This window comes from Panthera leo, chromosome D1 (genome assembly GCF_018350215.1).
Source record: "Panthera leo isolate Ple1 chromosome D1, P.leo_Ple1_pat1.1, whole genome shotgun sequence".
Lineage (NCBI taxonomy): Eukaryota > Metazoa > Chordata > Mammalia > Carnivora > Felidae > Panthera > Panthera leo.
Genome location: NC_056688.1, coordinates 61,863,703 through 61,891,421, shown reverse-complemented (window position 1 = coordinate 61,891,421; position 27,719 = coordinate 61,863,703). Strand labels below are relative to the sequence as shown.

At 42.4% G+C, this 27,719-nt stretch overlaps 1 protein-coding gene across 1 annotated transcript; it reads right to left on the bottom strand.

Moving 5' to 3' along the window:
- Positions 1-5,485: 5,485 nt before the first annotated feature.
- On the bottom strand, positions 5,486-20,333 carry TRIM6 (tripartite motif containing 6). Its single transcript, XM_042907247.1, has 8 exons — positions 20,258-20,333; positions 12,477-12,965; positions 11,909-12,004; positions 10,981-11,211; positions 8,473-8,495; positions 7,048-7,148; positions 6,734-6,760; positions 5,486-6,511 (listed from the first exon to the last, which is right to left on the bottom strand). The coding sequence occupies exons 2-8, from the start codon at positions 12,897-12,899 to the stop codon at positions 5,949-5,951; spliced, it is 1,464 nt and encodes a 487-aa protein (XP_042763181.1). The 5' UTR covers positions 12,900-12,965; positions 20,258-20,333; the 3' UTR covers positions 5,486-5,948.
- Positions 20,334-27,719: the final 7,386 nt, after the last annotated feature.

Sequence of the window (27,719 nt, the reverse complement as noted above, 5' to 3'; positions counted from 1 at the left end):
TCCACTCACAGAAGATGAAAGAATGTGTAGTAAGTTACAAAAAAAATCTTCCATTCCCAGCTATATTCCATGGAGCTGTGACAATGTTCTTGAACCTCGAAGTCCTATTTGGGAAAATTGGTGATGACAATATCTATTGCCTTGTACTATTACAAGCCATTACAGATGCCATGGGCAGTATTTTTATATCAGTGCCTATCACTGAGATACAAAGGATCACTTTCCAGATCTTATCTATTTCACTGGGCTAGTAATCCTTCGGTTTATATTACTAATGTAAACACTTCAGTGTCCAGATATTCTAGTCTTTGTTAGCTTTCCCCCTTCTAATCTATCCTCAACTCAGCTGCTAGATTAATATATCCAATTAATGTTTTCCAGTTTCTTTTTTTTTTTACATTTTATTTACTTTTGAGAGAAAGAGAGACAGAGCATGAGTGGGGGAGGGGCAGAAAGAGAGGGAGACACAGAATTGGAAGCAGGCTCCAGGCTCCGAGCTGTCAGCACAGAGCCCGATGTGGGGCTCGAACCCACGAACCATGAGATCATGACCCGAGCCGAAGTCAGTTGCTCAACTGAGCCACCCAGGCGCCCCAATGTTTTCCAGTTTCTTAACTCATCATGGCTGACCATTTACTCACAGATTAAATCCAAGATCTTGAATTTATACTCTGGGCAAATATGCTTTGGCCACCATCTTCCCAAATTTACACTGCCACCACCACACGGAGCTGAAAGCTGTTTTGTTTTCCCCAGAGTTCAACCCATTCAATGTTATCCATAACTAAGGCCCAAGAGTCAAAATAATCTTATATTTGTCTCCATTGTTTTATAACCATGTCATATGTCAATAGCCATATACAATGTATACGGTTCATCGTACTAGGCTGATTTTCTCACTTCTTCTTTTACTTTAAAGTTCCAATTGACATCCCCGACTGTGGTGTCAAAATATGCATATGGAAATATTTTACTTTCTTTCCCAACATAAGCTTTCAACTTAAATTTTTTATCATTACCTTAGTCAACACAAACTACAATTCAACTTTCGTATTTCTTAGTATCATTTTTAGGTAAGGTAGCTATTGAAGTCTTTTCCTACATTTTGAGTATTATGAATTTCTTTTGACTCTTTTGTAATACCATTTACATTTCAAATGGTTCCCTGACTTGTCTTGGAATGTCCATTATTGGTCCAAACTAAAAGAGGATAGTCTCTAGGTACTGTGATTGACAGGATCAAATAGTTGGTGGCCATTAATAAAGTATAATTTTCAAAGACTATACATGCTCCTTAGCAGATCCAAAAGCTCACAGATTGTTTTGTGCTGTCAGCGCATGGCCACTGGCACACATTCCAATTACCATCTTCCAATGTGTCTTTGACATGGAAGTCACAGGGATTTGGATTTATTCCATGATCCTAAGGACAGAGCCATCTGAACATTCTGTTGTAGCACAAGGATGCCCTTGTTGCTCTAGAAGCCACTGAAATTAAGCACAAGATATATAAGAGAAGGTGATATCATTGATATGCTGCATGGAATGTAACCCAATAGTGCTACTATTGAAATGCCATCATAAAATGAAATACAGAAAAGGGAAGTCTATTAGACATTTATGTAGTAGATTAAAATAACAAACAAGAGGCTCCAAGTAACCCTGGAGTAAGACTGTAAACTTACACTGTGTATGAAGACAAATTGGCTTTATTGATACGAATAATAACAATAACAACAGCAACAAAACAGTCAAACATACCAACCCCTTTTGTTTTGTGATATCAACAAATCTTCAAACATGCAGTATGACTGGTCCTAATTTGTTCTCTATCCAATGAACTATTTTGTTAATTCTTCTTAGTCCATTGACAAAATTTAGAACCTCTTCAATGGTTATTAAAGATGATATAATGACTCAAGTCTCTCTAGCCCTTAAGTTATTGTGTAGTTTCCTCCAATACACTGTAGTAATCTTTTTTTTCTGTATGACTCATTTTGGCTTTGATAACATTAGCAGGTCAGTGTGCAAATGTCCTATAGTAATAAGCATAGAACAATTATTGCAATTACCTTATTTAGAAGCTGACATTAACTTTGTTAGAGAAGTACATCAATCCAAGACTATAGGAGAAAACCAATGACCATAATATTTAAATCGTATGGGTATAGCTTTTCTTTAGCAGGATTTATCAACAAAACGTGCTATTACATTTTAATCTCAAGAACATCTCTTGATACTATCTTCTACAATGGTACTTTTACTAATGTTGTAACATTGTCTTCCTATCAAGCGTTATATTATGATTGGTGAATAGAGGTTCTACTTCTTCTTGTGATATGGAATTATCATAATAAAGGAAGGCAGAGGAAGCCTGCCCTCTCATTTTCTTTCCATAATCGTCTCAGTAGTTTATTGATATTCAGCTCCTTGTAATTATTTACCATCTATTTTTCCCCCTTTAACTTCATTGTTCAGTAACTAAATGAACATCTCTTTTTTTCCTTGAGCGAGTGCACAGGAGTTGAGGCGGGGCAGAGAGGGAGACAGAGTATCCGAAGCAGGCTCTGCACTATCTGCTAGCAGAGAGCCATTATGCAGGGCTCAAACTCTCGAACCGTGGGATCATGACCTGAGCTGAAACTGGAGGCTTAACCGACTGAGCCACTCAGCCACCTCTGAACATCTATTTATTTAAGTAGGTAACTTTGTCCATCCATATTTTTTCCTCTAGTTCTTTTTGAATTATTTCGTGTCTTTATGTATGTCCATAGGCCCAACCCCCTCAGCTCTCATTAGTACTTCATCTCTGCAGATGTCTTCCTGGCAGTGACAAGATAAGAGACTGAACAGAACCCACTTACAATCTGTACAGGAGTTCATCCAATCAGATCAGAGTATACATTCCAGATCTGGTTGTCTCCAACCTCCTGAAAATCCTGATAATACTCTCTACCAGTTCTATTTCTCTTATTCTATCTCCTTTAACTTTGATCGTAGCTTGGCCTTTAATTTAAAAAGATGGTTTTTACTTAGCTTATGCCTATGCGTATGACAACAAAACATCTCATCTCTTCCCCTTTTCTTTATGAGTTTTAGGCTACAAGATGGAATAAACATGGTTCCAGAAAAAAAGCTAAGATCCTGAGTCTTTTGTAATGAGGAAGAGGAATTGCCTTAGGTTCCAGGCACTCCTGACTGTCCCACCTAACAGACCACTAGGTCTCTGCAAAAATCTGCACTCTCCTTCCCTTGAAATTTGATTGTACACGATTGCATGTGGCTAGACATTTTTACATTTTTCCTTGCAGTTAGGTATGGCCAGATGGCTATTCTCAGCAACAGAAAGTGAGCAGAAATTACGAATCCCGTATATAACTGAAAAATTTAAGAAGCAAACTGCCTGTCCAGGCTTTTTTACCCTTCTGCTGGCTTGATGCTTATGACAATACTGTCCTTGGGGATGGCAGAGACTCAGGAGGAAGAAAGCTTGGTGCATGAAACTCACATGAAACAGTGCCACACAGCACTAATTACACTCGTGTTTGATTTTTATAAGAAATAAATGTCTTTAGTGTTTGATCCTAAGTTACGTGTTTGGATTTACTTTTCACAGCAGGTTTGTCCTGCTGTGCCCAAAATGTCAAGGCCAGTAGGCCTCTGCCCAGATTTCCCCAGGAGTCAGGGCTGCAAACTCATTCCTCCAAATCTCAAATTGGACAACCTTCCCCAGACCTCACCGACACAATCCCAGCTAGTACTATGTGTTTCCTTATTGTCTACGGTCATTCATGGAACACTTCTGCTGGCAGACGGCAGCTGGGCTAACTCCTTTTTCCTGAAATTTATTTCCTGGGAAACTAAGTGAGAAGGGAGCAATTACTCAGGCCGATTCCTTTTTATCATTTGTCATCCGTGAACACCCACCAGCTCTGTGGACAACCATTTGCCGGCTCTATCTCCTTTCACATTTCTTCCAAGTGAAATGGAAATCAGGATGAAGAGTGTGCACTTGGCCTCTGGTCTCCCGCAAATTTCATCTCTCAAGTAAAACCCTGCCCTACAGCAAGCCATTATTGAGCTCTGATTATATCCTGTACTTCATCTCCCCCCAGACACCAGAGCTGAGCCTGAGGATGAACTTGTTAGGATTTCCTCAAACCATGAAAGAACTACAAAAGTCCAGCAGACTGATGGCTAAAGACAGGGACCAGACTAGGCAGTCATATTCTCTGGCCATGATCCCTTGCTACGATTTCCCACATTGTAAATATCTAGATATGTTGAGATCTTCTCTCTGCCATTACCTTCTTCTACAAAAATGCCTCAGAGGGGCAGGAGGTCTGTGTAGAGATGAACATATCTGCCTACACAAGGCCCCCATAGGGATAGAAATTGCATTACAATAAGATCTATTCAATAGAAAAGCTACGTGAGCCACATATGTAACTTTAAATTTTCTAGCATTTACATCAAAAAAGTGGAATGAAACCGGTGTAGTTAACATATACTTATTTAATCCCGTATATGCAAAATATTATCATTGCAATCTACAATAGAAAAGTTGTAAGATACCTTACATTTTTTTAAAACTAAGTCATTGGGGCACATGGGTGGCTCAACCAGGTAAGCATCCGACTCTTGATTTCGGCTCAGGTCATGATCTCGCAGTTCATGAGATTGAGCCCCATGTGAGGCTCTGAGCTGAAAGCACAGAGCCTGGCTAGGATTCTCTTTCTGACTCTCACCTACTCTCTGTCTCTCTAAATAAATGAATATAAAAAAATAAACTAAGTCCTCAAAACCAGGTGTGCATTTTACATGTACAGCAGACTTCAATTCAGAATAGTAATACTTGAAGTGCTCAATAGCCACTGGTAGCTCTTGGCTACCATACTGGACAGCTCTAGCTAACTTCTGTTTCCACTCTCACATCCACCTCATAATTTCTTGTACAGCTGGCTCAAAAGCATATAGCACCTCTGCCAAAGTCATAGCAGCTCATTCACAAAGCTGTTCACATTTGAGCATAAAGAAAGGGGGTAAAGCTGGAAAAAATCATTCTCTTCCTTAAAATTCTTTAGATTATTTTCTTTGTATGTTTCCTCCCATTCTGGGAGAAAAACTTGTTTTGGATTTATCATTTTCTTCTCTCCTTTTTCTACTTCAATGAATTTGGGAGATTTGTTTTAAATTTTCAAACACTACGTTTAAAATTTTAAATCCATGAAGGTTGTAGTAAAAACTGAAGTTAAAATTTCTTTCTTTGAATTTAAATCCATCAAAATTAACATTATAATGGTTTTTAGCACTCAATCCTATATATACTTACACAAAAATACAATACTTTGTTCATTTGTTGCATTTTATAAAACCTGACAATGATGTTATAAGAATGTAACATTACAGGTCAATTTCTTTCATAAACAGAGATGGGAATGTAACCTAAACAATGTATTAGCAAAAATAAATCCAGTATCGCATGTGAAGAATAATAGTGATTTATTTCAGGACTTTGTGTTGCATTTAAAAATGGAAACAAATCAGTGTACTCCAATAACAGAATAAAAATGACACAAGAAATCTCCATCTTATAGACAGTATCTGTTGAAATTCAATTTTCCATTCAATATTTAAAAAATATAGAAAATAGAACAGAACTTCCTAAAAATTTGATCCCATGAATCAACAACAACAAAAAGAACTCCATCAAATATCATGCTTAATGGTAACATGTTGACAGCTACCCCCCACCCATCCAAAGGTCTGTAATTAACTAGTCAGGGATGTTCACTATCACCTCTGGTTATAGTCTAGCATTGAGTACATGTTCAAAGTGAAAGGCGTGAGAGTGCAGGAATACAGAAGTTCAGAAAAGAGAGACTGAGGTACAGATGGACCTCAGACTAGAGGGTACTGCTCAGGTGTGAGTGGAGATGGCAGAATGTTCAAGAGCTTGGGCGGCGCAGGGTCATCGGGACCACACAGTTGCAGGGATTAAAATATGGAGAAAGGGTGCTAGGAAAGTAATATTTAGAGAAGGTGTAGATGGGAAAGCCATGGTTCGTGACATTATAAAAGGAGACAGTGCCAGCCTCGTAGTCTAAGAAAATCCCAACCCGGCGAGGGGGCACCATCATAGAGAGGAGCAGGGAAGTGGAAGATTCTTCATAGGCTCTATATTCATGTTTATGATGTAGCCCAATCACCCAGTATCCACTTTGAGGTTGATATCTGGAGTAAACATTTCGATTATTCGTAAACTGGTTGAAACAGTACGTGGGTTCCGCTGAATTACTGCACACCCCCAGGATCCAGTCAGTCTTCTTGGCCACATCTACCTCCCAGTAGTGTTTCCCAGAGGAGAAATGTTGGGAGCCCAGGATACCACAGTCATAATGCTCTTCCAGGTAAGACCCAGGCAGCGTGGCACCCACAAATCTCACTTGTCTCCGGTTTTTAGACATGACAAGATTTAAGTTAGCCGTGTGTGGATTCAGAGTCACGTCCACTGTGGGAAAAGATACAACATCAGCAGGGAAGGATAGGTACGTGGGTCTTAAGACACTGAGAAGAGGAAACACAGAAGTGGAGGAATTGGAACTACATGGGGGTATGGAGGGATGGTATTAACACTTCGTGCCTTAGAGTATGTGGGTATGTCAGAGTAGGGGGGGAGCATGTGAAAGAGAATAAGGACATGTTGCTCAAAGATGCCATGCTGGCTACTTACCCCAGTAGCTCTGGACATCCGTCAGTTCTGTAATGATAATCAGAGTCAATCATGTTGCACAGAACGGACAGTCTCAGGTCTGCTGTCTCCCCATCATGGATTGATGGGGGAGGCAGGGACTTCTGTAAGGATGCAAGTTGGCCATCTCATTCCTCCTTAAATATGAACAGTTATCTTTTGCAGCATGCTATGTCCCTCCCTCTCTGACCTCTCTTTGCACCACTCTCCCCAAATATCAACTCTTCGCTCTATTCTATTTATTGCTTGGGCTACAATAATTCCACATCCAAAAGCTGTCCCCTGAATCTCCTCACCTCTAAACACTCGCAGCATCCTTTTCAGATCTGGGACTCGAAACATACTCTTCAGCTTGGTGGGCAGAGCTTCTGGCTTCTTTAGGGTCCAGAACTCACTTCTAGAGAGAAGAGACCTTATGAATCTCCTGCACTGCTGCCCTTGGGTTCTTCCAACACCCGTCTCCCTCATCTCCCAGGTCCTTGGGAGAACTTCAACATTCTTTCTTGAAGAAAATTAGCATAATTCAGCAAAGAGCCCTAGCACTGGAACCAAAGACCTGGACTAGAAACTAGCTTCTCAGCATCTGTGTAAACTGTGATAAGATCTAACCCTTCAAAGCCTCATTTTTGTTGGTTTTGTTGTTTTTGTAAAATACAATCATTTTCCCTTCTCTCTCTACATCTTAAGATTATATAAAATTAAATAAAATAGTGACTGGGAAATCTTTTGCTTCCTCTAAACAAGATACAAAATGCTTACAAGTGCCACCTAGAGGGTCTACTACAAGGGGCTGTGTTGAAGGGAGACTGCCAGGAACCTGCTGCCAGGGCTCTGAGAGTATTGAGTAAAGGGCTTCTTCTGAAGACTGAGTTTAGGCCTTAGGGTCTCCCAGAGGCCTAGGGAGAAAGGCCTTCAAAAAGAGGCCTGTCTCTAGGAATATTGCGCCAGTTGGAGAAAGGAGACATCTTCTCCAAACTGAGAGTGAAGACTTCAGAAAGGACAACAGTCTCCGTATTTCATGTGTCTGTGAGGAGCGTAAAGGTACCAGGTGTGTGGACAAACTTAGCCGTCATCTTGACGGATGAAATTCTAGAGTATGTGATAGAGAAGAGAACAGCTTTTGTTCCAGGCCTAAAACAACTCTTCTCAAGATTTCACATCTATGTTTTTATTGGAATTGAGAAAAATGGAAGTCTGAGGAGAAATAGGTAGCAAGGCAGGACTGTTCTAAAGCTAAGGGAGAAAGGGAAATTGAAGGCAGATGCTCCAAGAACTGATTCTTGGACCTTGGGAAACACAGATGGGAAATTTCCCTCTGATAAAAGACATGGACAAAGAAAATCCCTGTGTAGATTGAGGTAGCTATAAACTACTGGAATCAGGGCTGGAAGCAGGTAGAGCTTTGTGGCAAAAAGGTTCCATCATAGGATACTAGAAGAGTAAATGATACTGTAACCTTTTATTCTTAAGAACCACTGTCCCCAATTTGTGACATCCATCCCCGCCCCATCACTCAAATTCTCCTACCATAGAAACCAGGTCATTCCCTTTAGTTCAGGGAACCCAAAAATCCTCATGATGAGCAGCTCAGGACATCATAGTCCTAAATCTCCCGTCTTGTGATTTGTCTTCTTTCCTTTTCCATTGACCACAAGATAATGCTATGGGTATCGGAACCTTTGTCAATCCAAGGGAACCACCCTGTATTCTCCTACACATACCTTTTCATGACATCACTCACATCCTAGGAAGGAAAGAGAAATTGTTAAGGCAAGGAGTTATAGGTCTTGTCCTCTAACACAGCCTCATCCATTCCTTATCCCATCCCCACAACCCCATGATATCATGAAAATAGAGATGGACCCAATATGGAGGCCACAAAGTGGAGATAAGAACTCAAAGTAGACTGTCCCTGAGCCCCTATGTAGGAATGTTGGGAGATGATTCAACTCATCAATAGCACCTTTATTTTGACAATAGTGTGTGTGTGTGTGTGTGTGCGTGCGTGTAATGTTATACATGCACATCACCTATTAGCACTAGAGAATCTCACATGATTAAGTCATAATTTCTGTCCTTGAGATGCTTACATTCTAGTTGCTAAGGATACAAGAGTCTTAACTATGGTTATTTTTCAAACTTTGCCTCTTCTAGCCCTCTAAGCTATCCTTGCTGACTTCTTCCAGTTTTCTTGATTTTGACACACACGTGTTGATGATTCCCAAATCGGAACTTCTGCTCAGATCACTCTCATCTGCACCAGCAAATGAGCCACTGACACCACAAACTCAAAATGTTTAAAGGAAAACTTACTTTTTCTGCAACCATGAGGTCTCGTATCTTCCATCTTCCTCAGTGTTACCAGCATCCATTTAGACAAAGTATCATCCTAAAAACTACCTTACGTTCACCCTGACGTCCCATCTTAGGCCAAGCCAGTCCATTTCATGCTCGCAACTTCTTTTAGCCACCTGGTCTTCACTGTCATCACTGCCACCTCCTGCCTCACTTGAGCAGAAATGCCTCATAGCCTCCCACTTGGTCTCCCTAACTTCTGCCTCGTTACCACAATGACTGAAAAAAAGGCCAACGGTTTCATCTATTTTCTCTGTGTCGGGGCTATCTTTAAACTGGCCTGCATGTGGGAAGCAGTGGAGGTGGTGGATACATGTCAACTTACACCAAATACCCAAGGTTGTGCGGGCCTTAAGGCATGGCTGTACTGAGGAACCCAAATGGGCAAATCAGGGTGCCACTTCATGGCTCTTTTTCTTTTGTTAGTGTTATTCTCAGGGGTCATATTTTGAAACTTGAAAGCTGTGGGCTTGCAGCAGCTATCAAATCTTACTGCGCAGCAATGCCCCATAGATACAGAAAAGAGAAGAGGAATGTGTTTGTGCTGGACAAGCTCTAGAAAAACTGACTGTGAGACAGCACTCAAGTTAAGATGCCCCCTGGGCAAGTCATGCTAATGGGTGTGAGAGTATACACAGGTGCCTGGGCGAGCGACATACACTGATGATCCCTTTGCATGTACGGAGCAATTTTTACATCTTGAGGGGTCTGTGGAGAGGCAAGAATGGGAGCATGGAGAAGGTCAGGGTAACCCAATGTCAAAGACGAAGCAAAAGGGCAAGAAGAATAAAATGAAGATGGAAAATCAGGAGGAGTGCATAAGAATGTCATAGTGACATTCTAGTAATGACCCCAGTAGTAGGGTGCAAGAATAGGCAATGATTATTCTACCACCAAAGGGAGAAGAGGAAAGCAAGTAGGCAAACAGAAAGTAAGGAACAGCCTGAAGTTTCCAGAAGGTTACAAAGTACATCCTGTCTCCACTTCATAGTCACCCTATTCACACTATGTAGAAAATACCTGCTCAGATTTCAACTTCAATTCAAGCTGCTGCACGAAACCTCTCCAGATTTGACACCTGGCACCCTCCCAATACACACATACGCTCACGCACACACACCCCAGAGTCCAGTCTTCTCTGTGCCTTAAAAGGACCTGTTCGAACTTCTATCACAACACATTAAATGATTCTGCCCTAAGAAGACAGTAAAGCAAAGAAGGGTTGGTGATTACATACAGAACCTCTAAGTACTTGATTGAGCTTTGTAGGTGTTTGCCGGGGACTAAGCTGGGTGAAAAGTACCTGACAAATCCCAAGTCAGCATCAGAGACAACAGGTGCCGAATGCCTGCCTCTTCTCAACAGGAGAAGAGGCATTATGTGCCCCACAAGGGATATTTGGCAATATCTGGAGGATTTCTGGTTGTCAGAGCGGACAGGGGTGGGGGGTGGGGGGTGGAGCTACTGGCATCTAGTGGGTGGAGGCCAGGGATCCTGCTAAACATGTTACAATGCACAGAGCAGCCCCTCCCAGCAAAGAATTCCCAGCTCAAAATATCAATAGTGCCGAGATTCAGAAGTGCTGCTGTAGAACATCAATGGATATAACAGATCTTCTCCACTGTATCAAATAAAGTTTTGGACCTCAGTTTATACATAATAAGTAAAAATGAGACATTCCCCTAGCATTTGTACTTTAATTATTCCATTCTTTATCCATGACCTCTACACAGTTTAACAGGTAAAAGGCCCAAGTGGGCCAAACGAATTGTTTTCTTGCCCCCACCAGGTCATCAGTCCCGTGTAAGAAGGGAAGGAGAGTTAGTCTCCCTTTGCCTGGACCGTCAGATCAGGGGCTCCTTCACAAGTCTCACCTGCAGCAGCTCCATTGCCGACCCCTGACACCGAAGTTCCAGGTCTGAGATGAGCTCCCTCAGTGACTGGCTCTGCTGGTCCAGCTCATCCTCAGCCTCTTCTAAAATACTCAGCCCCTTCCTCTCTTCCTCCTCCAGCTTTTTCAACTGTCGCTGCTCTTCTTTGTCCAGGATGCTTCTCAACTTATTAAACTGTGTCTGGATCCTGTGTCTCTCAGGTTCCATCTGATTCTTTAGGAACATGCAAGAGGAAGAGGCTGCTAGTCTGTTGAGCTGAGGGTCTCTTCTCTGGAGCGGGGATGCGGGGCAGGGGGGGGGGGGGCGGGTGTCAGGCTCAGGACTGCTCTTGGGGCCAGGTCTCACCAGGAGAGGGTAAATGGGGGAGGAAGTCCTGCAGAACCTGTTCTTCCCTTCTGTTCTCTTTTCAGCTCTTCCCAGACCATGAGCCCCAGGCTACCTTATCTAGGCCTCCTAGATATAGACTATGGCTCCTGGGTGAGGTCTAGATTCCAAGCTGCCTCCATGGCCTCCCATGCATCTGCATTGGCCTCTCCTTCCAATTCGGAGTACCAAGGTGGGAATGATCGGCCTGTGTGAGACCTGTCTTTCCAGCAGCTTTCAGAGCTTAGAACCATAGAACAAGGTCTGGAATCAGGAATTGGGGGCCACCAATGGCCTTTCCTCTCCTATGTAACTATCTTCAAAAACCTGAATTCCTTTCTGATGTATTCATTCTCTGACTCCTCCTTCCCCAACTCCACAGCAAGAACAATACCCTTGTTTGTAAGGGTCACAGTGAGGATGGGGCAAAGGGAAGTTCTTCCAGTCAAATGAGGGAACAGACAGGACCAGGGCTCCTTTGCCCTCGGTTCCTATGCCCTGCCCTGATTCCTGTCCCAGGACACCTTCAGGAAGAAATCTCTCTTACCTTCCAGGATGTCCTCTTCCCTATGATAACAGCTTTTAGTCTCTCGGCTTCCTGCTGCTCTTGCCTCAGCTTCCTCAGAGACTCCTGGAACTTCTCCTTAAAGAAACATCAGGTCAAGCAGGGTCAAGCGCTAGCTTGTCTCTGTGCCCAGAACAGAGTAAATGGGGAAGTGATTATGCTGACCTCAGAAGCCTATCCTGCTGGGGCTGAAGAACTGAGAAGGCCTGAGGATCTTTTATGTAGAGTGGATGCAGGCTGATTGTCTCTCCTCCCAGGGAAAAAACCTGCCCAAAGGACTTTCCTCTCATTGCTGCCATATTCCTCACACTTGATCCACCAAGGCCCCTAGCTGCGTCCCCCCTCCCCCCACATCATCCTCTGTTCATGCAGAGCAGGTCTTGAGCAAGAAAGAGATAAAGTTACCCTTGGGCAGTGAGGGCCTTTTCTAGGTTCATCCTCTAGGTAAACAGGAAAACTATAAAGAAATTAGGTTGCAGCATGAAGAAAAGTTACAATCTCCTGCCAAGGCCCCCTGCTCCTCCTGCCTTCCTGCCATGTGGGCTCCCACCTGGTACTCATGGGCAACCTCCTCCATGAGGACTGTGTGGTGACCACGGTGCTCCTGAGACCGCTCACAAAGCCAGCAGATGAGCTTCCCATCTTCCTTGCAGAAGAGCTGGAGTTTCTCTCCATGGTGTGCACAGAGACTCGCCTTCAGCTGCATCCCGGGGCCCAACACCACCTCTCTGAGTCTCTCTGCGATGTTGGCCAGGTGCCGATTCGGCCGCAGGTCCCCGGGCCGGTAGCCGGTCTGGCACACAGGACAGCTGCTTTCCCCTTCTTGGCCTATCACCCATTCTGTGCTGTTCCCCGTGATGCAGGCCTGACAGAAGCTGTGGCCACAGTCTATGCTCAGGGGTTCTGTCAGGAGCTCCAGGCAGATGGGGCAGGTCACCTCCTCTTGTATGTCCACCAGGACTGCTGAGGTCATTGTAGCTATTCTCCTGGCTCCCGCCCGCCTAGCTGAGATTTCTAAGACACCTCCTGCTCACAGATCCTGGGTAGATGGGCAAACAAAAAAGGGTCAGAGTAAGAAATGAGGGTGAATACTGGGTGGCCCAGTCAGCCAAGTGTCCAACTTGGGCTCAGGTCGCGATCTCACAGTTCATGAATTCGAGCCCCAAGTTGGGCTCTGTGCTGACAGCTCAGAGCCTGGAGTCTGCTTCGGATTCTGTATCTCCTTCTCTCTCTGCTCCTTACCCACTCATGCTCTGTCTCGCTCTCAAGTAGAAATAAACTTACAAAAAAGAAAGAAAGAAAGAAAGAAAGAAAGAAAGAAAGAAAGAAAGAAAGAAAGAAAGAAAGAAGGGTGATTAAAAGGATGTTGGGTATTCTGAACAAAGAGATCAGATACCTGGGGCAACAAGGGCTTCTTATCCTGGCTTCAGACATGTTATTTACCCCAACTCATACCAGACGTCAATTTGTGCTCTCAGTAGAGCAAGAATTATAATTTCCCTTTACTCCTACTGGATGGAGGGACCAACTGTGGCCCATGAGAAGTGGCCTTGTGTGAGCCACCATCTGTTTGTTCTCATCCACCAAAACATACCCTCGGTACTAAAAGCACCAAACAGGGGCTCCTGAGTGGCTCAGTTGGTTAAAAGCACCAAACACGCGGCTGCCTCGGGATGTGTGCACTTGCTGTTACTGCTTCACAGAAGACCGTTCACCCTGATATCCGCCTGACTCAGGGACTTCATTCCACACTCTGCTTTCATGCTCTCTTATCAGAAAAGTTGGCTCTGTCTACCAACTGAAGCACGGCCACTCTTATAAAAATCACTCTTCACATACTAACCTGCTTCATTGTTCTTTTTATCACCACTTAAATGTACATCTTTAATTGCCTGAATCCTCCCACTAGAATATAAGTGCTAGAGATCGGAGACTGTTTTTGTTCATTACTGTAGCTCAGAAATAGCAGTGCCTACACATAGATCCTCAACTTTATTTTTACATTTTAATTCCAGTATAGTTAACATACAGTGATATATTGGTTTCAAGTGTAAGGTCCTCAACTTTTGATGAATAAAAATCCAGAACCTCCTTTTTTCATGAGCTTTCTTGTGAGATTCATTTATTGCGAAGACACTTCCACCTTCTTACAGCTCTGTTCCATACAGAGCCCTTTCATCCCTCATGGTCACCTTCCCAGAAAAAACAAAAACACCAGCAATGACCACAATAACATGACGTAATATTTTTATAAAACTTTTATACCTAGCTGTGATTTAGAAATCACATTCCCCTGACTTCTTTAACCCTCATAGAAAAAACCCTGAATAAATAAGTATTTTTGGCTCTTTGATAAAACAATAGAGACAGACACTAAGTGACATAATAAAATCAAACAGCTTATAAGTCATAGAGTTGGCAGAACTTAACATGTCCATAATCCTAGTCCAAGGCTCTGTCCTCAAAGTCAGAACTTTAAACAGATGTTCGGTGGTGAAGGTGGTAAAAATCAGACACAGACCCGGGGCTTTAGGGATGTGGAAATGAGAAAGGTCCTGCTTGATGAAGAAATTTCACCAGGGCCTGTCATAAATTTTGACAGGAGACTTAAGGGATGCATGTGTTGAGAGAGGAGAGGGGAAAGGTGGGGCTGTTGAGACCACGTGCCCTTCTAGTGTAGGACTAGTCCCCAGAGAAAGACCTAAGGAAGATGTATGAAGGGACAAAGAGGTCTTATGGCATTTCAGGCAAGCACTGAATCACTAATGGGATAGAAGTGTGTAAAAGTGGGAGGAAGGCAGGAATGAAGTCCTGATACATGCTGCAGCGTGAATGCCCTTGACAACATCAGGCCAGGTGAACGAAGCCACACACAAAAGATCACATATTATAGAATCCCATTTACACAAAAGGTCCAGAGTAGGTGAATCTTAGGCAGGGAAAATAGATTAGTTGCTGAGGGAGAAAGAATGGGGAGTTACTGCTCAGAGGTTTAGGGTTTCTTTATGAGGTGATGAAAATTCTGGAATTAGATAGTGGTGCTTATTGAATACATTTGTGACTATACCAAAAAATATGCCTTAAAAGGCTGAAATTCATGATATGAGAATTATATCTTAATAAACAAAGTGCATGAGAGGAAGAAAGAAGAGGAGGGGGCTTACCCATGACCTCCAGTGCAGAGTTCTCCCCGCCTCTCAGCTTGTATAAAAGGCATGTGATGGGAGAGTACTGGAAAGTCAAGCATGGTTCTATAGCTGCTGTGGGGAGATAATGATGAATGAAACAAATACTCCCCAAGGGCACATACTATTTAGACTCCCAGCAGGAAACAAATCTACTCTCGAAGACACAAAGATAGATAACCGTGATTAATGCAGACAAGTGTATATGAAATGTGTATGAAGGAAATAATCATCAATACCATTTTCTGATCACTTCTATGTGCTAGGCAATGGCTGAACTCTTTACAGATATTATATAAGCAATCCCCACAATAATCCTATCAGCCAATTAATTGACTCTATAGAGCCAATTAATAACATCTATTTTCTGAATGTGAAAAGTGAATTTCTTAAAAAGGTGTTTAACTACCAAAAGTCTCAGAGTGAATAAGTGACAAAGTAAAGATAACAATCCAGTTTTATGCAGCTTCAAATCTCAGGTTATTAATCAGAGACCCGCCTGGTCCTTCAAGGGAGAGAATGTTTTCTTCATGCTACCCACATCACCTGCAAGGGCACTCCGGTCATGAAGTGGCTCAGCTTGCTTCTGTCCATATCCTGACCAGCGCTGGTCTCACTTTTTGGCCACACTGCTTCAGGATGGAATCCCAGTTCTTCCTAGCATTTAAAAGCATCCAACAGGGGCGCCTGGGTGGCTCAGTCAGTTACGCGTCTGACTTCAGCTCAGGTCATGATCTCACGGTGCATGGGTTTGAGCCCTGCACTGGGCTTTGGGCTGACAGCTCAGAGCTTGGAACCTGCTTCCGATTCTGTGTCTCCCTCCCTCTCTGCCCCTCCCCCACTCATGCTCTGTCTCTGTCTCAAAAATCAACAAATGTTAAAAAATAAATTAAAAAAAAAAGCATCCAACAGCTCTTTCTAAATTATCTACAGGCTCCTTCCCCAGCCCAACTCTGCTTCATTCCTGGCATTACATCTTGCAGACTCAGGCTGCCTCCTTTTCCCTGGCAGTATAGGGCAGAAAAGAAGGCATTGGTACTAGAGTAACATGGACCCAGGTCTAAATCCTGAATTTATCAGTGTCTAGTTTTGGAACACTGGAATAATTCCTGATCTGAGATGTGGCTTCATCTTTCGTGCACTGCTGAAATCATTCCTCCCTTAGGAGTACAGTTGTGATAATTGTCTGAGCCAATGCAAAAACTAGTTATGGTTACACCTAAGCTGGCACTGCTCTCTGATCTTCTGGTGCTCTTACCTCTCACCACAAGGAAAAGGGCCTCTGGATATTTTTACTGGGGACAGAGCAAAGTCTGGTAGATAGATAGCCCTAAATAAGTATCTGTTACAAGAATTCATGAGGCACTTTCTTACCACTTGTCATATCTTCTTACTTCTTTTGGACCTACGATGAAAATCCACTATTGCCATTCATAACAAGATTTAATGAGATGGCATTTAAGGACAACATGAGAAAGCTCAGCCTGAGCCAGTTGCCTCTGTGTGCCTGGGGTAAGGGTCAGTTAAAAAAGCTAGAAGCTTCTCTAACTAGACAGCTAGAAATGCTAGAATTTACTCTAATTTTATTTCTTGCCTGTGCTGAATTAAGACAGATGTCCTTCTCATTGAAAAACACTATTTTATTCTCATTATTAGAAGTTTTCAGTTGTTATATTACTATTGTCTTAAATCACAAAGAGAATTTTTTAAAGACATCTTTCTTCTGCATGTATGTATGTATGTATGTATGTATGTATGTATAGAGTGAGTGTGTGTGTTCTGGCATTTAATCACTTTCCTTGGAAGCCATTTGTCTGCTTGCCTAGCTGGAGCCTTGTCTGGGACATGAAAGAGCCAGTTCACAAATGCACTGCCTCGCTGAAAGCACACTAGCCCTGGGCTCCCAAATGTGACCTTCATGTACAGGATAGGCCACGGGGCATTTCTGCCTCCTGAAAGCAATGTAATGCAATAATAGCCAAGTCCTGGAAATAATCCATAAAACCATTAACTGGTAAATTAACACATTTTGGTATATCCATACAATGGCATATTACCAAACAATAAAATGGAATGGATACTTAACCGCAAGATATACTTCAAAAGCATTATATAAAGGGAAAGAAGCCAGATACCAAAGGTAAGTTTCTATATGATTCCATTTATATGAAATCTTAGAAAAAACAAAACTACAGTATACAAGTTGAAAACTGACTAGTGGATGCCAATGTCCAGGGGTGTAAGAAGGGGATTACTTGCAACGGGACACAAAAACTTTTGGGGGTGATGGAAATGCCCTTTATATAGGATTATGTTGGTGATTACCAATTGTCTACATATCAAAGCTCATAGAATTGTGTGCTTAAAGTTAACTTGATAGATGTAAATTAGAACTCATTAGAGCTGACAAAAACAGAAAGAAGAAATGTATTGAGAAAAATTGAAGGCGTGGCTTTCTATCTTTAAGCATAAATTAGAACTGAGCTGTCAAATATGGTAGCCACTTGAAGTGTGGCTAGTCAAAAATGAGATCTTTTAAATTTAAAATACACACCAGATTTCAAAGATTTTGTTAGAAAAAATAATCTAAAATGCAACATTAACTGTTTTTATATTGATTACTCATCCTAAAAATTGACACATTGAGTTAAATAAAATATATTAAAAAATCCGTTTCACCTGTTTCTTTTTAATGAGGCCACCAGAAAATTTAAAATTATACATGTGGTCCCATATTTCTATAGTTATTGTTCACCTAATGCAGTACTATAGATATTCAAGACAAAGATTTTTGAGCAGAAAAGATGATGTAAGAGTTGATGTCGCTTCTCAACGTGTATAAAGTTGAGGCTGCAGAAAAGAAGAAATTGTGAAGGAGGGGAGCACAGAGCTAGCATGTTTGAGTAACCCTTGCCCACATCCCTGCAGGCCTTTGACCACCCGCAGCAGCGGAGCGCAGCCCAGAGAGGACATAACAGGTCAATTCAGCCTCCCTTGGAGGCCGGTCTCAAGAGCAGTGTGGCCAGGCTGAGATGACAGCCCGGCCGTGTGAGTGCAGATCCCAGAGCCTGAGGTGCCTGAGTTCAGTGGGTCAAATTTGCAAATGAAAGAGGCCAAATTCATGACCAGGCAGAACTATTAAATCAGAAGCAGATGCCTGAAAAAGAAGGTCAGGTGGTCGGCTAACTATCAGCATTGGCATCCAATGGAACTCTTTATGCAGAATCTCAGCCTCACCCTGGCCAATTCAGTTTCTGCAATTCAATAAAGATCCCCAGGTGATGCCTATACACAGACAGGAAGGCTTCAGAAGCACTGTTTTAGATAAGGGCGCTTCCTCCACAGGCAGATGCAACACAGGGGGCAAAGTGGCTAGAAAAGGGTGGGGAGAGGAAGAATCAGAGAAGGGCTGATATTTAGATCTGAAACATCGGAAAGAATGGAAGCTCACAATTCAGTATCAAAATGGCTGCAGAAAAAAAAAGCCAGTGACTGGGCAGGGAATAGTAAAGGTTAGCGCAGGCTGGGGGCTCACAATAAATTAGAAATAAGATGGTCAGGGCTGCCCACCCCCCCACTCCAGCTGGTAGGTCTACTGAAAAAGCAGCAAAAACCCAATCGGGTGGAAACTGCTTTCATAAGTGAGTTTAGTTTCTCATGCTTAGGGAATAACGGTATTTTTTTTTAACCTTTGTGTAGGGTTATTCTACTTTAACCTGTTATCTGGAATGGATTATCTAACAGGTGGCACTTGATAAATATTTGAATTGGAATATTATCTGCTTCACTTTTTTTTTAAATTTACATCGAAAGAATCTCTATCCCATGCGTTTCAGAAACTTGTAATAACTTTGCAAATTCTTAAAATATTGTCCTGCACAGGTTTTCTTCTTCTCCCTGAGTTTTAGATAATCCATTAACTGAGGGGTTTTTTTCTAAAGAATAGTTCATAAAATCCTTATTTTCCCCTTGCATTTGTGAATCCCACTTGAAATCCCAACTTTTAAAAACTCTTAAATTTTTAACTTTAGATGTTAGCCATATCCTTCTTTATTATTGTGCATTTTAACATATTGTGTTCCCCACTCTATTTATTCTTGCAAAAATCGTTTTAATTGTGGATTTTAGAATCTCAGCATTGAGTTTGTCAAGAATAATGACTTGATAATTTACTATTTGTAGTCGCCTATGTGTTTAAACCCTCAATAGTCACCCAAACTGTAGGGTACAAATATTTCTCTGTCCATTTTATAGATGGATGAAACCTAAACTCAAAAAGGTCAGGGTCGGAGGCAGAATTTGGACACAGGGGGTTCTCAAGCACACATTTCTGCCTCGATTAACTAATCAACGTTGTCACTAATTTGAATTCACTGAGTTGGGGTGAGGATGAAAAGAAATAACGATCAAGTCATCTATATCATGAGCTCGGAAAAGGAAGGGACTTCATGTCTTATACTGACTGCCCTGTCACCTCGGCCAGAAGTGACAGTAAGTGGCGCGTCACAGAAAGACAGACATCTCCCGGTGGCCGGCACGTCGAGAGAATGAGAAGCCGGAGAGGATCTGGCTGTGAGCAGCCACGGGTGGTCAAGACTCTCCAAGTAGTTTTAAGGAGATTGGAGGGCCAGAGGGTGCGGGGCCTGCTCGGTTCCTCGACAGGCAGGGCTCCAGGGCCAGCCCCGCCTCCGAACGGACCCGCAGGTCTGGCGAGGGCGGAAGGCTCACCACCCCCCCAACCCCCTGGCGAGAGGTCAAGGCCTCCCGGGTGGAGGATGAGCGGTGTCACTTCCTGGGGCAGAGCGGCCGAGACGGGGGAGGGGGTGCTGACCTCAGAATCCACGCCGTCCCACGGTTTGCGCCCATTCCCGAACCCAAAACTTCCAGGGCTGCACCCCCCTTCCCCCGCATCCTTACCGCCCCCTAACACCACCCTTTACACAGACTACTCCCGGCTCCCAAGCCAGGGGTCGCCGGGCCTTCCGCGCTCCCTTGCCAAACTCGAGTCAACTCGAAACCGCAGAGGTCTCCGTCGCTCTGGTCCACCCGCGAAGTCCCCCCCGCACCCCAGCCTGCAGGGCGGGCGGGGCTCCCAGCGCCAGCAGGGACAGCGGTGGCTGGCCAGAAAGAGGACTTGCTGACTAACCTGGACTCTGGGTCTGGATCGGAGCCGAGGACTCGCAGGAGTGGCAGCCTCCACCCACCCCCGCCCAGAGACTCCGAGCCCAGAGGCGGGGCGAGGCGAGGGCCAGAGGTTGCTGATAGGGCCGGCGCGTCGGCCCGCAATCCAGGGGTGTGGTGGCCGGGGCCCCAGCTGCCAGAGGGGGCGCTGTTCCGCTCACCTGGGAGCCGCGAGTCTGGGGCCTGGGAGAACACCTGAGCGCCAGAGAGGGCATTTGTGCATCGTCTTCACTTTACCGGAGTCTTCCGATCTCACGTCAGTGTTGAGTAACACTGATAATACACCCGTACGCTCTATTAATTAAATTGTCTGAATAAAAGAATCCAAACGTATACGTGTAGGTAAAGATAACCGCCTCGCACCATAATGGTATGCTTTGCAAAGACATCATTAAAAGGTATTAACTTAAAAACTGTATCTGCAATTTTAACCTATGTGACCCATGTACACTATGAGAGACGATGGATACGTGTATTTAGGTCCTTGTGAATACATGCAAAGCTTACGAAGACTGAGAGCTGTAGCTGTAAGGTTTCAATGGCACAGCAACTCTTAAGAAGAAAAGGAAGGGCAAACTTTTTGCCCCAAGAGAACTGAGGAGAGGAACCTGACTCGGTCTGGGAAAGAGGGTTGGGGGATGGGAGCCTGCAAGGAGGAGGGTGTCCAGATGGAAGTCAGGACAGGGGATTGGGCAACATGGCTTTTTTTCACTTGGCATACTACTTCTAATGTTCATTCATGTTGTGCCATGTATGAGTACTTATTCCTTTGAGGGCTGAATAGTATTCCATGGCATGGATTTTCCACATTTTGTTTATCCATTCATCAGTGTTTAATTTTTTTCTTAAATGTCCATTTATTTTTTGAGAGAGAGACAGAGAGACAGACACAGAGGGTGAGTGGGGGAAGGGCAGAGAGAGAGAGGGAGACAGAATCCAAGCAGGCTTCAGACTCTGAGCTGTCAGCACAGAGCCCAACCCAGGCTCAAACTAAGGAGCAGTGAGATCATGACCTCAGCTGAAATCTAGAGTCAGATGCTGAACCAACTGAGCCACCCAGGCGCCCCAGTTCTTAGACATTTTAGACTGTTTCTATTATTTGGCTTTCATGAATAATGTGACTATGAATTTTCTTGTACAATTTTTTTTTTAACTTAGGCCTTTTGTTTTTCTTGGGTATATACCTAAGAATAGAATTGCCAGATCATGCATTTACTGTTTTGAGAAACTTCCAGATTGTTTGTCAGCACCATTTTACATTCCCACCAGCAGTGTAAGAGGATTCTAATTTCTCCATATCCTTGCCAGTATTTCTTATACTCATCTTAGTCTTTTATAGTCATCTTAGTGGGTGTGCAGTGGTATCTCATTGGTATTTTAGTTTGCATTTCCCTAAGGATTAATGGTGGTAAGCATTTTTTCATACACTTTACTATCATTGGCATATCTTCTTTGGAGAAGTGTCTATTCAGATCCTTGGCCTATTTTTTTTTAATGGGTTGTCATTTTATTATTAAGAGTTCTTTATATATTCTAGATTCAAGTCCTTTATGAATTCTGATTCGTAAGTATTATTTCCCATGCTAAGGATTGTCTTTTCATTTTCTTGATTGCATTCTTTAGAAAAACAAGTTTTGAATTTTGATGAAACTCCTTTTTTGTCACTTATACTTTTATTGTCATTCCTGTGAAGGCATTACCTAATCCAAGGTCATGAAAAATTATTCCTATATATTTTTTAAAAACTTTTATAATTTAGGGGTGCCTGAGTGGCTCAGTTGGTTAAGCATCCAACTTCAGCTCAGGTCTCGTGAGTTGGAGCCCTGCGTTGGATTCTGTGCAGACAGCTCAGAGCCTGAAGCCTGCTTCATATTCTATTTCCATCTCTCTGCCCCTCCCCTGCTTGCACTCTGTCTCTCTCAAATATAGAATAAAAAAAATTTAAAAATTTAAAAATTTTTGTAATTTAGCTCTTATATTTAGGTTTACAATCTATTTTGAGTTAATTTTTATTGTGTGAGATAGAGGTCCAATTTTATTCTTTTGCATGTAGATATCCAGTTGTCCCAGGACCATATTCTTTCCCCACTGAATTATCTTAACATTGTTGGCAAGCCACTAAAGAGTTTTAATAAGGTGTGTGTGTGTGTGTGTGTGTGTGTGTGTGTGTGTGAGTGATGGTATGGGGCAGGTAGGGAATGACATGTTCTGAATTTGTAAATGTCATGTAAGAAAAGATCACCTGGCTGCAGTGAGCAGGGTAAAGATGTCTGGAGGTGACAAATTCCTCTGTTCCTTTAGTACAGAGGAAAACATGCTTAACTAGATGCTGTTGAGTTTGGATGAAAGAGAATGGATCTGGGAAATAATTGGTTGTCTCTCCATGTGAGCTGATGATAATGTGTAGGTGGGGATTAAGGATAAGTAACTCTAGGTGCATATCCAGATTTCTTACTCTCACATCCTAATGAAGGACATGAAGAAGAAGAGGTGAGCTAAGAGAAGAATGCAAGTAAGAAGAAGAGAAATGTGAAGTGATATTCAAGGGAGCACACTGAAAGAACATCTTTCCAGGGAAAGCACCCTGAAGAAACAGAGCAAAGGGCCAAGGAAAAAGCTCAAGGGAGCCCTGATGTTAAAGAAGGCCTGGGGTAGGACAAAATAGATAAAGGGAATTAAGAGGTATACATACTTCCAATTATAAAATAAATGTCACAGGGATGAGAAAGTACAGTATAGCGAATATTGTCAATAATATGTAATAACTTGGTATGATGACAGATGGTGACTACGCTTACTGTGGTGAGCACCGAGTAATGGATAGAATTGTCAACTACGCTGTACATCTCAAACTAATATGACACTGTATGTCAACTATACTTCAATAATCAAAAAAAATTTTCTTAGGTTTATTTATTTATTTTGAGAGAGAGCAAGAGTGCACATGCAAGTGGGGGAGGGACAGAGAGAGAGGGAAAGAGAGGTGCAAGCAGGCTCTACACCATCAGCACAGACCCCAGTGTGGGACCCAAACCCATAAACTGCGAGATCATGACTTGAGCAGAAAACAGACGCTTAACCATCTGAGCCACCCGGAAATAAAACAATTTTTTAAAGGAAAAGTCTGAGCTCTAAGTCTGGAAAAGATGCAAAGGAAGGATGGTATCTAGCATAGGAATTAGCTCAAAACTCATTTCATCAAAGGCTTTTTAAAACAGGAGGATAAATCAGTAAATCAAATAGTAGATAATTGATCCCATTCAATACAACTTGCATTTCTTCTCTGACTTTTGTTTTTCCTGAGATTAGCCACTCTGAAATTCCAAGCCAAGTGGCACACTGTTGTGCTGTTTTTAAAATGTCTTTTTATCTTTCAAATCAGTTCAAGTTCTCTTACCAAGGTTTTCTTGATCTCTCTTATTTCATTGACTCTTATTTCCCTGCAATGTTGAAACCCTACTTCATGCAAGCCCAATCCACCACCCTCGCTCTTTACAGGCCTTTAAAAACTCAGTTTTTGCTCCTGAAATTCAGCTTATCACAGAAAAGACAGTGAAAGATGGAAATCCGCTTTACAAAGAAACTCTGAGAAACTCAACTTACGTATGTTTGCGTAAAGTTAACTGGCATATTAGGTACTGAGTAGGTGTTGTCCTGTAATGTGTCTGCTAGTTTACTTTCCATTCAATAAGTATCTTCTATGGGGTTTGATTTTTATCATCTTATAGGCAGTGGAAAGTGCAATTATTTGTATTTTGGGTAGATCTTTTGGGTGTCTGGGTAGGTGGCAGCTAGGAGGTACACAATGCTGAAATCAGGGAGATCAACTCCCAGATGATTGAACTGGTCCAGATAAAACTAAATTAAGGCAATATATTGAGATATGAAAGAACTGATAATACAAGCTGCTGAGCTGGAAAGATTAGGCTTTGTGACAGCAACATATTTGAAGGAGGAGAAGGAGGAATCTGAGGTAGATTTTTACATTAAGCAATTGGGAGGATGGTGAGACTCTACACCAAGGTGGGGAATGATGGAGATTAAGCAATTTGCTGGGGGAAAAATGCATGTTTGTTTTTGCTTTAAATCAAGTGTGCATTATGTGGATATCATTCAGATGAGATTAATACGTTCTCATTTCCAAGTGTCTAGCCATTAGACTCAGTATAGATTTGTGAGCCAACATAATATGTGGGCGTTAAAGTCAGAGGATTCACTGAGATCTCTGAGGCATATGTAAGAATGATAGGAAACAAGGGCTGAAGAAAAATACACTGAACTCTAAGATAAGGGGAAATTTCTGCATTCTTATGTGTATATCTAGGGTGTCGAACAATGTACAGAACATATTAATTATTCAGAGTTGGCTTGTGGAAGGAAGGTAGAAAGGAAGAAGGAGGGAAGAAAAGAAAGGCATGACTCCTTTTTGCTTCCCACAAGTATCTCAGGCTCTAGACACTAGAGATCACATTTTGCATTTTTCATGTACCCTGGTGGGTTTCCAGAATAGTCTGCCTGGGTCTTGCTTTTCTGACCTCAATTTTAACCCTTTCTAAAAGAGGGTGTGTTCTGTGATTTCTGGACTTAACCGGTCTTTCTTTGCTCTCACAGGAGGAAGTGCAAAGTGTCCGAGAAAGGAATACATGGACAGGGTTGGGGTAGAGACTGTTAGTCACTTTGACTTGTGAAGTCTGGTATGAGCCCTTGTGAGAATCACAGGGCAAAGAAGATGGGATATTGAGCACTTAGCAGATACAGGTCACTGATCTGGCTACCAAGGAGTCACGATCAGCAGGAATGGACAGATGTCTGTGGTAGGAGAATTTGTCAAGATCTCAAAGTCAGTGGGGGAATGTAGAGTAAAAGGAGTCTCAGGATTAGTAATTCTCCCAGATTCCTGTGTCCTTACATTATTTTTATCACTGCAGACTTGGTTATTGGTCTGAGCCATACTTTACCTGTTGATCTCATCGTTGGGTGCTCATTTGCCTCTTCAAATTCTGAATCGCTTCTGGGACTTGTAGCATTGTAACTTGTGCTTTCCATCATTGTGGAGGGAAGAACCCGTCTGGCCCTCAGACCATACAATACCCATACCCTAGATGCTGGAATTTCTAGCGTTTTTCCATGTTTAGTTTCCATGCTTACTGTAAAAGCCTCTCCTGTGGGGTTGAGGTCACTTGAGTTAAAAGATCCTTCTCTGACTGCTTTTAGCTCTTTCCATACTCACTTGAATTGCCAGGCAATTTGTCCTCTATGAAGCTTTGGCTTTAGTTCAGGAGCCAAAGATTCTATGTTCCTCTGGACTATGGGAAAGACCCAGGACAACTTGAACTGTAGAACACACTGCTGCATTCCATGTCAGCAAGATGTTCTACACTTGTATCCAGAGACTTTAAGAAGCAAAATGAGGACAGACTTATATAATGGTCTTCTAGTAGAGTCTATCAGTTATCTCTGTGTCTGACATAGGGAGAGAGTGGAGAAAGAGGTATCTCCTTTTAGGTAGGGAAGAGGCTGGGAGCCAGAGCTGTCTTCTTTCTTGGGCAATCAACCATGACCTCTCCTGTAGTCCCTTAGCATCCTACACAGGGACCTAGAAATTTACTTGAACAAGCACAGGAATATGGTGATTTCTATACCACAGTTCTACACCACACTGAGTATGCCTAGAATACTGCTTTTGCTGTACAAATATCTGGTCTCATCTAGCTGGAAAGGCCACTTTTGTGAGCAAAATCTCATCATTTTTCTTCCTCCATGTTTGTATCATACATTTTATTTTACCAAATACTTTTAAGCCATTATTCAACATTCATGACAACTTGGGGAAATACAATGGGCAAGAGATTATAATCTTGTTTAAGAGATGAGGACGGAAGCATGGCTCCCAGAAAACTAGAACATAAGTCTAAGTATAAGGCATCTACTATCCTAAATGAATTGGATTCACTTTAACATATTTTATTCATTAATCTTTCTAACATTGTAGTCCCATTCCCAGGAGTATAGATGAAAACTAGCTGGGGACTTATAAGAAACAGGGCTTACCACCATTAGCCATTAGGGACATACAATTCAGAGCCACAATAAGATACTATTTCACACCACTTAGAGGGCTAGAGTTGAAAAGACAAATAACAAGTTTTGTCGATTCTGTGAAGAAATTGGGACCATCATACACTGCAAGAGGAAATGTAATATGGCATAGTCACTTGGAAAGCAGGCTGACAGTTCCTCAAAAGGATAAATATAGCTACCGTATGACTCAGCAATTCTTTTAGGTATATACCTAAGATAATGAAAACATAATTCCACACAAACACGTGTATCTGAATGTTCATAGCAGCATTATTCATAACAACCAAAAAGTTGAGACAACCCAAACACCCATTAATTTATAAATTGGTAAACAAATGTAGTATATTCATACAATGGCATGGTATTCAGCTATCAAAAGGCATGAAGTACTGATACATGCAACAACATGGAGGAACTTTGGAAACAGTCTGCTAAGGGAAAGAAACCATAGAAAGGATCACATATTGTATGATTCAGTATGTGAAAAGTCCAGAATTGATAAATCTATAAAAAAAGAAAGTAGTTTAGTGGTTGCCTAGGGCCAGGAGGTGGGATGGAAGAAAAAGAGACACTGGTTTTGTTGGGGGAGGAGGGGAAATGGGGATGTTCTAAAATCGGTTGTGGTGACAATGGCACGGTTTTATGAATACAATAGGAGATACTGAATTATACACTCCAAATAAATGAATTGTGTGGTATGCGAATTATATTTCAGTAAAGCTCTTACTTATATTGGAAGAAAGAAAAGAAGGAAGGAAGCAAGAGAGGAAGGAAAGTAGGAAGGAGGGAGGGAGTGAGGAGGGAAGGGAGGAAGGAAGGAAGGAAAGAAGGAAGGAAGGAAGAAACTGGACTTATTTCTTGGAGCAGAAAAAGAAAGAGAAGTGTGGGCCACGGGCCTTTCAATATTTCTTATCTGGTGGCTCCATGCCTTTATTCAGGGCTTCAAGCCTGCCTCTTCCATTCCATTTAGTTTTCTGTATCAGGGTGTGCTGGACAACAGCCTTTACACAGCTACTTCATGGCCCAAGGTCAGCTTTTCTGCGCTCTGTCACCAAGCTTGGATCACATCGTAAACTTGCAAAATTTCTACAATTCTCCACTCGACACAGTCCACTGCTGAAGTCTGACAGAGAGGCGAAACTTTCTGTAGGAAGGTTGAAGGACACCTGGCTTCACCCACTTATATTTGCATATACAGATCAGGACCAGAAGCTAGGGAAAGTTCTGGGGATGGGGGAGGGGTAAAAGAGAAAAGAATGGAATGGGGCAGTGTCTTAAAGCGATGGGAGGAGCAGGAAAAGCCTGCTATAGGGAGGAATTCAAAGTACATCCAGTCGTTCTCAGTC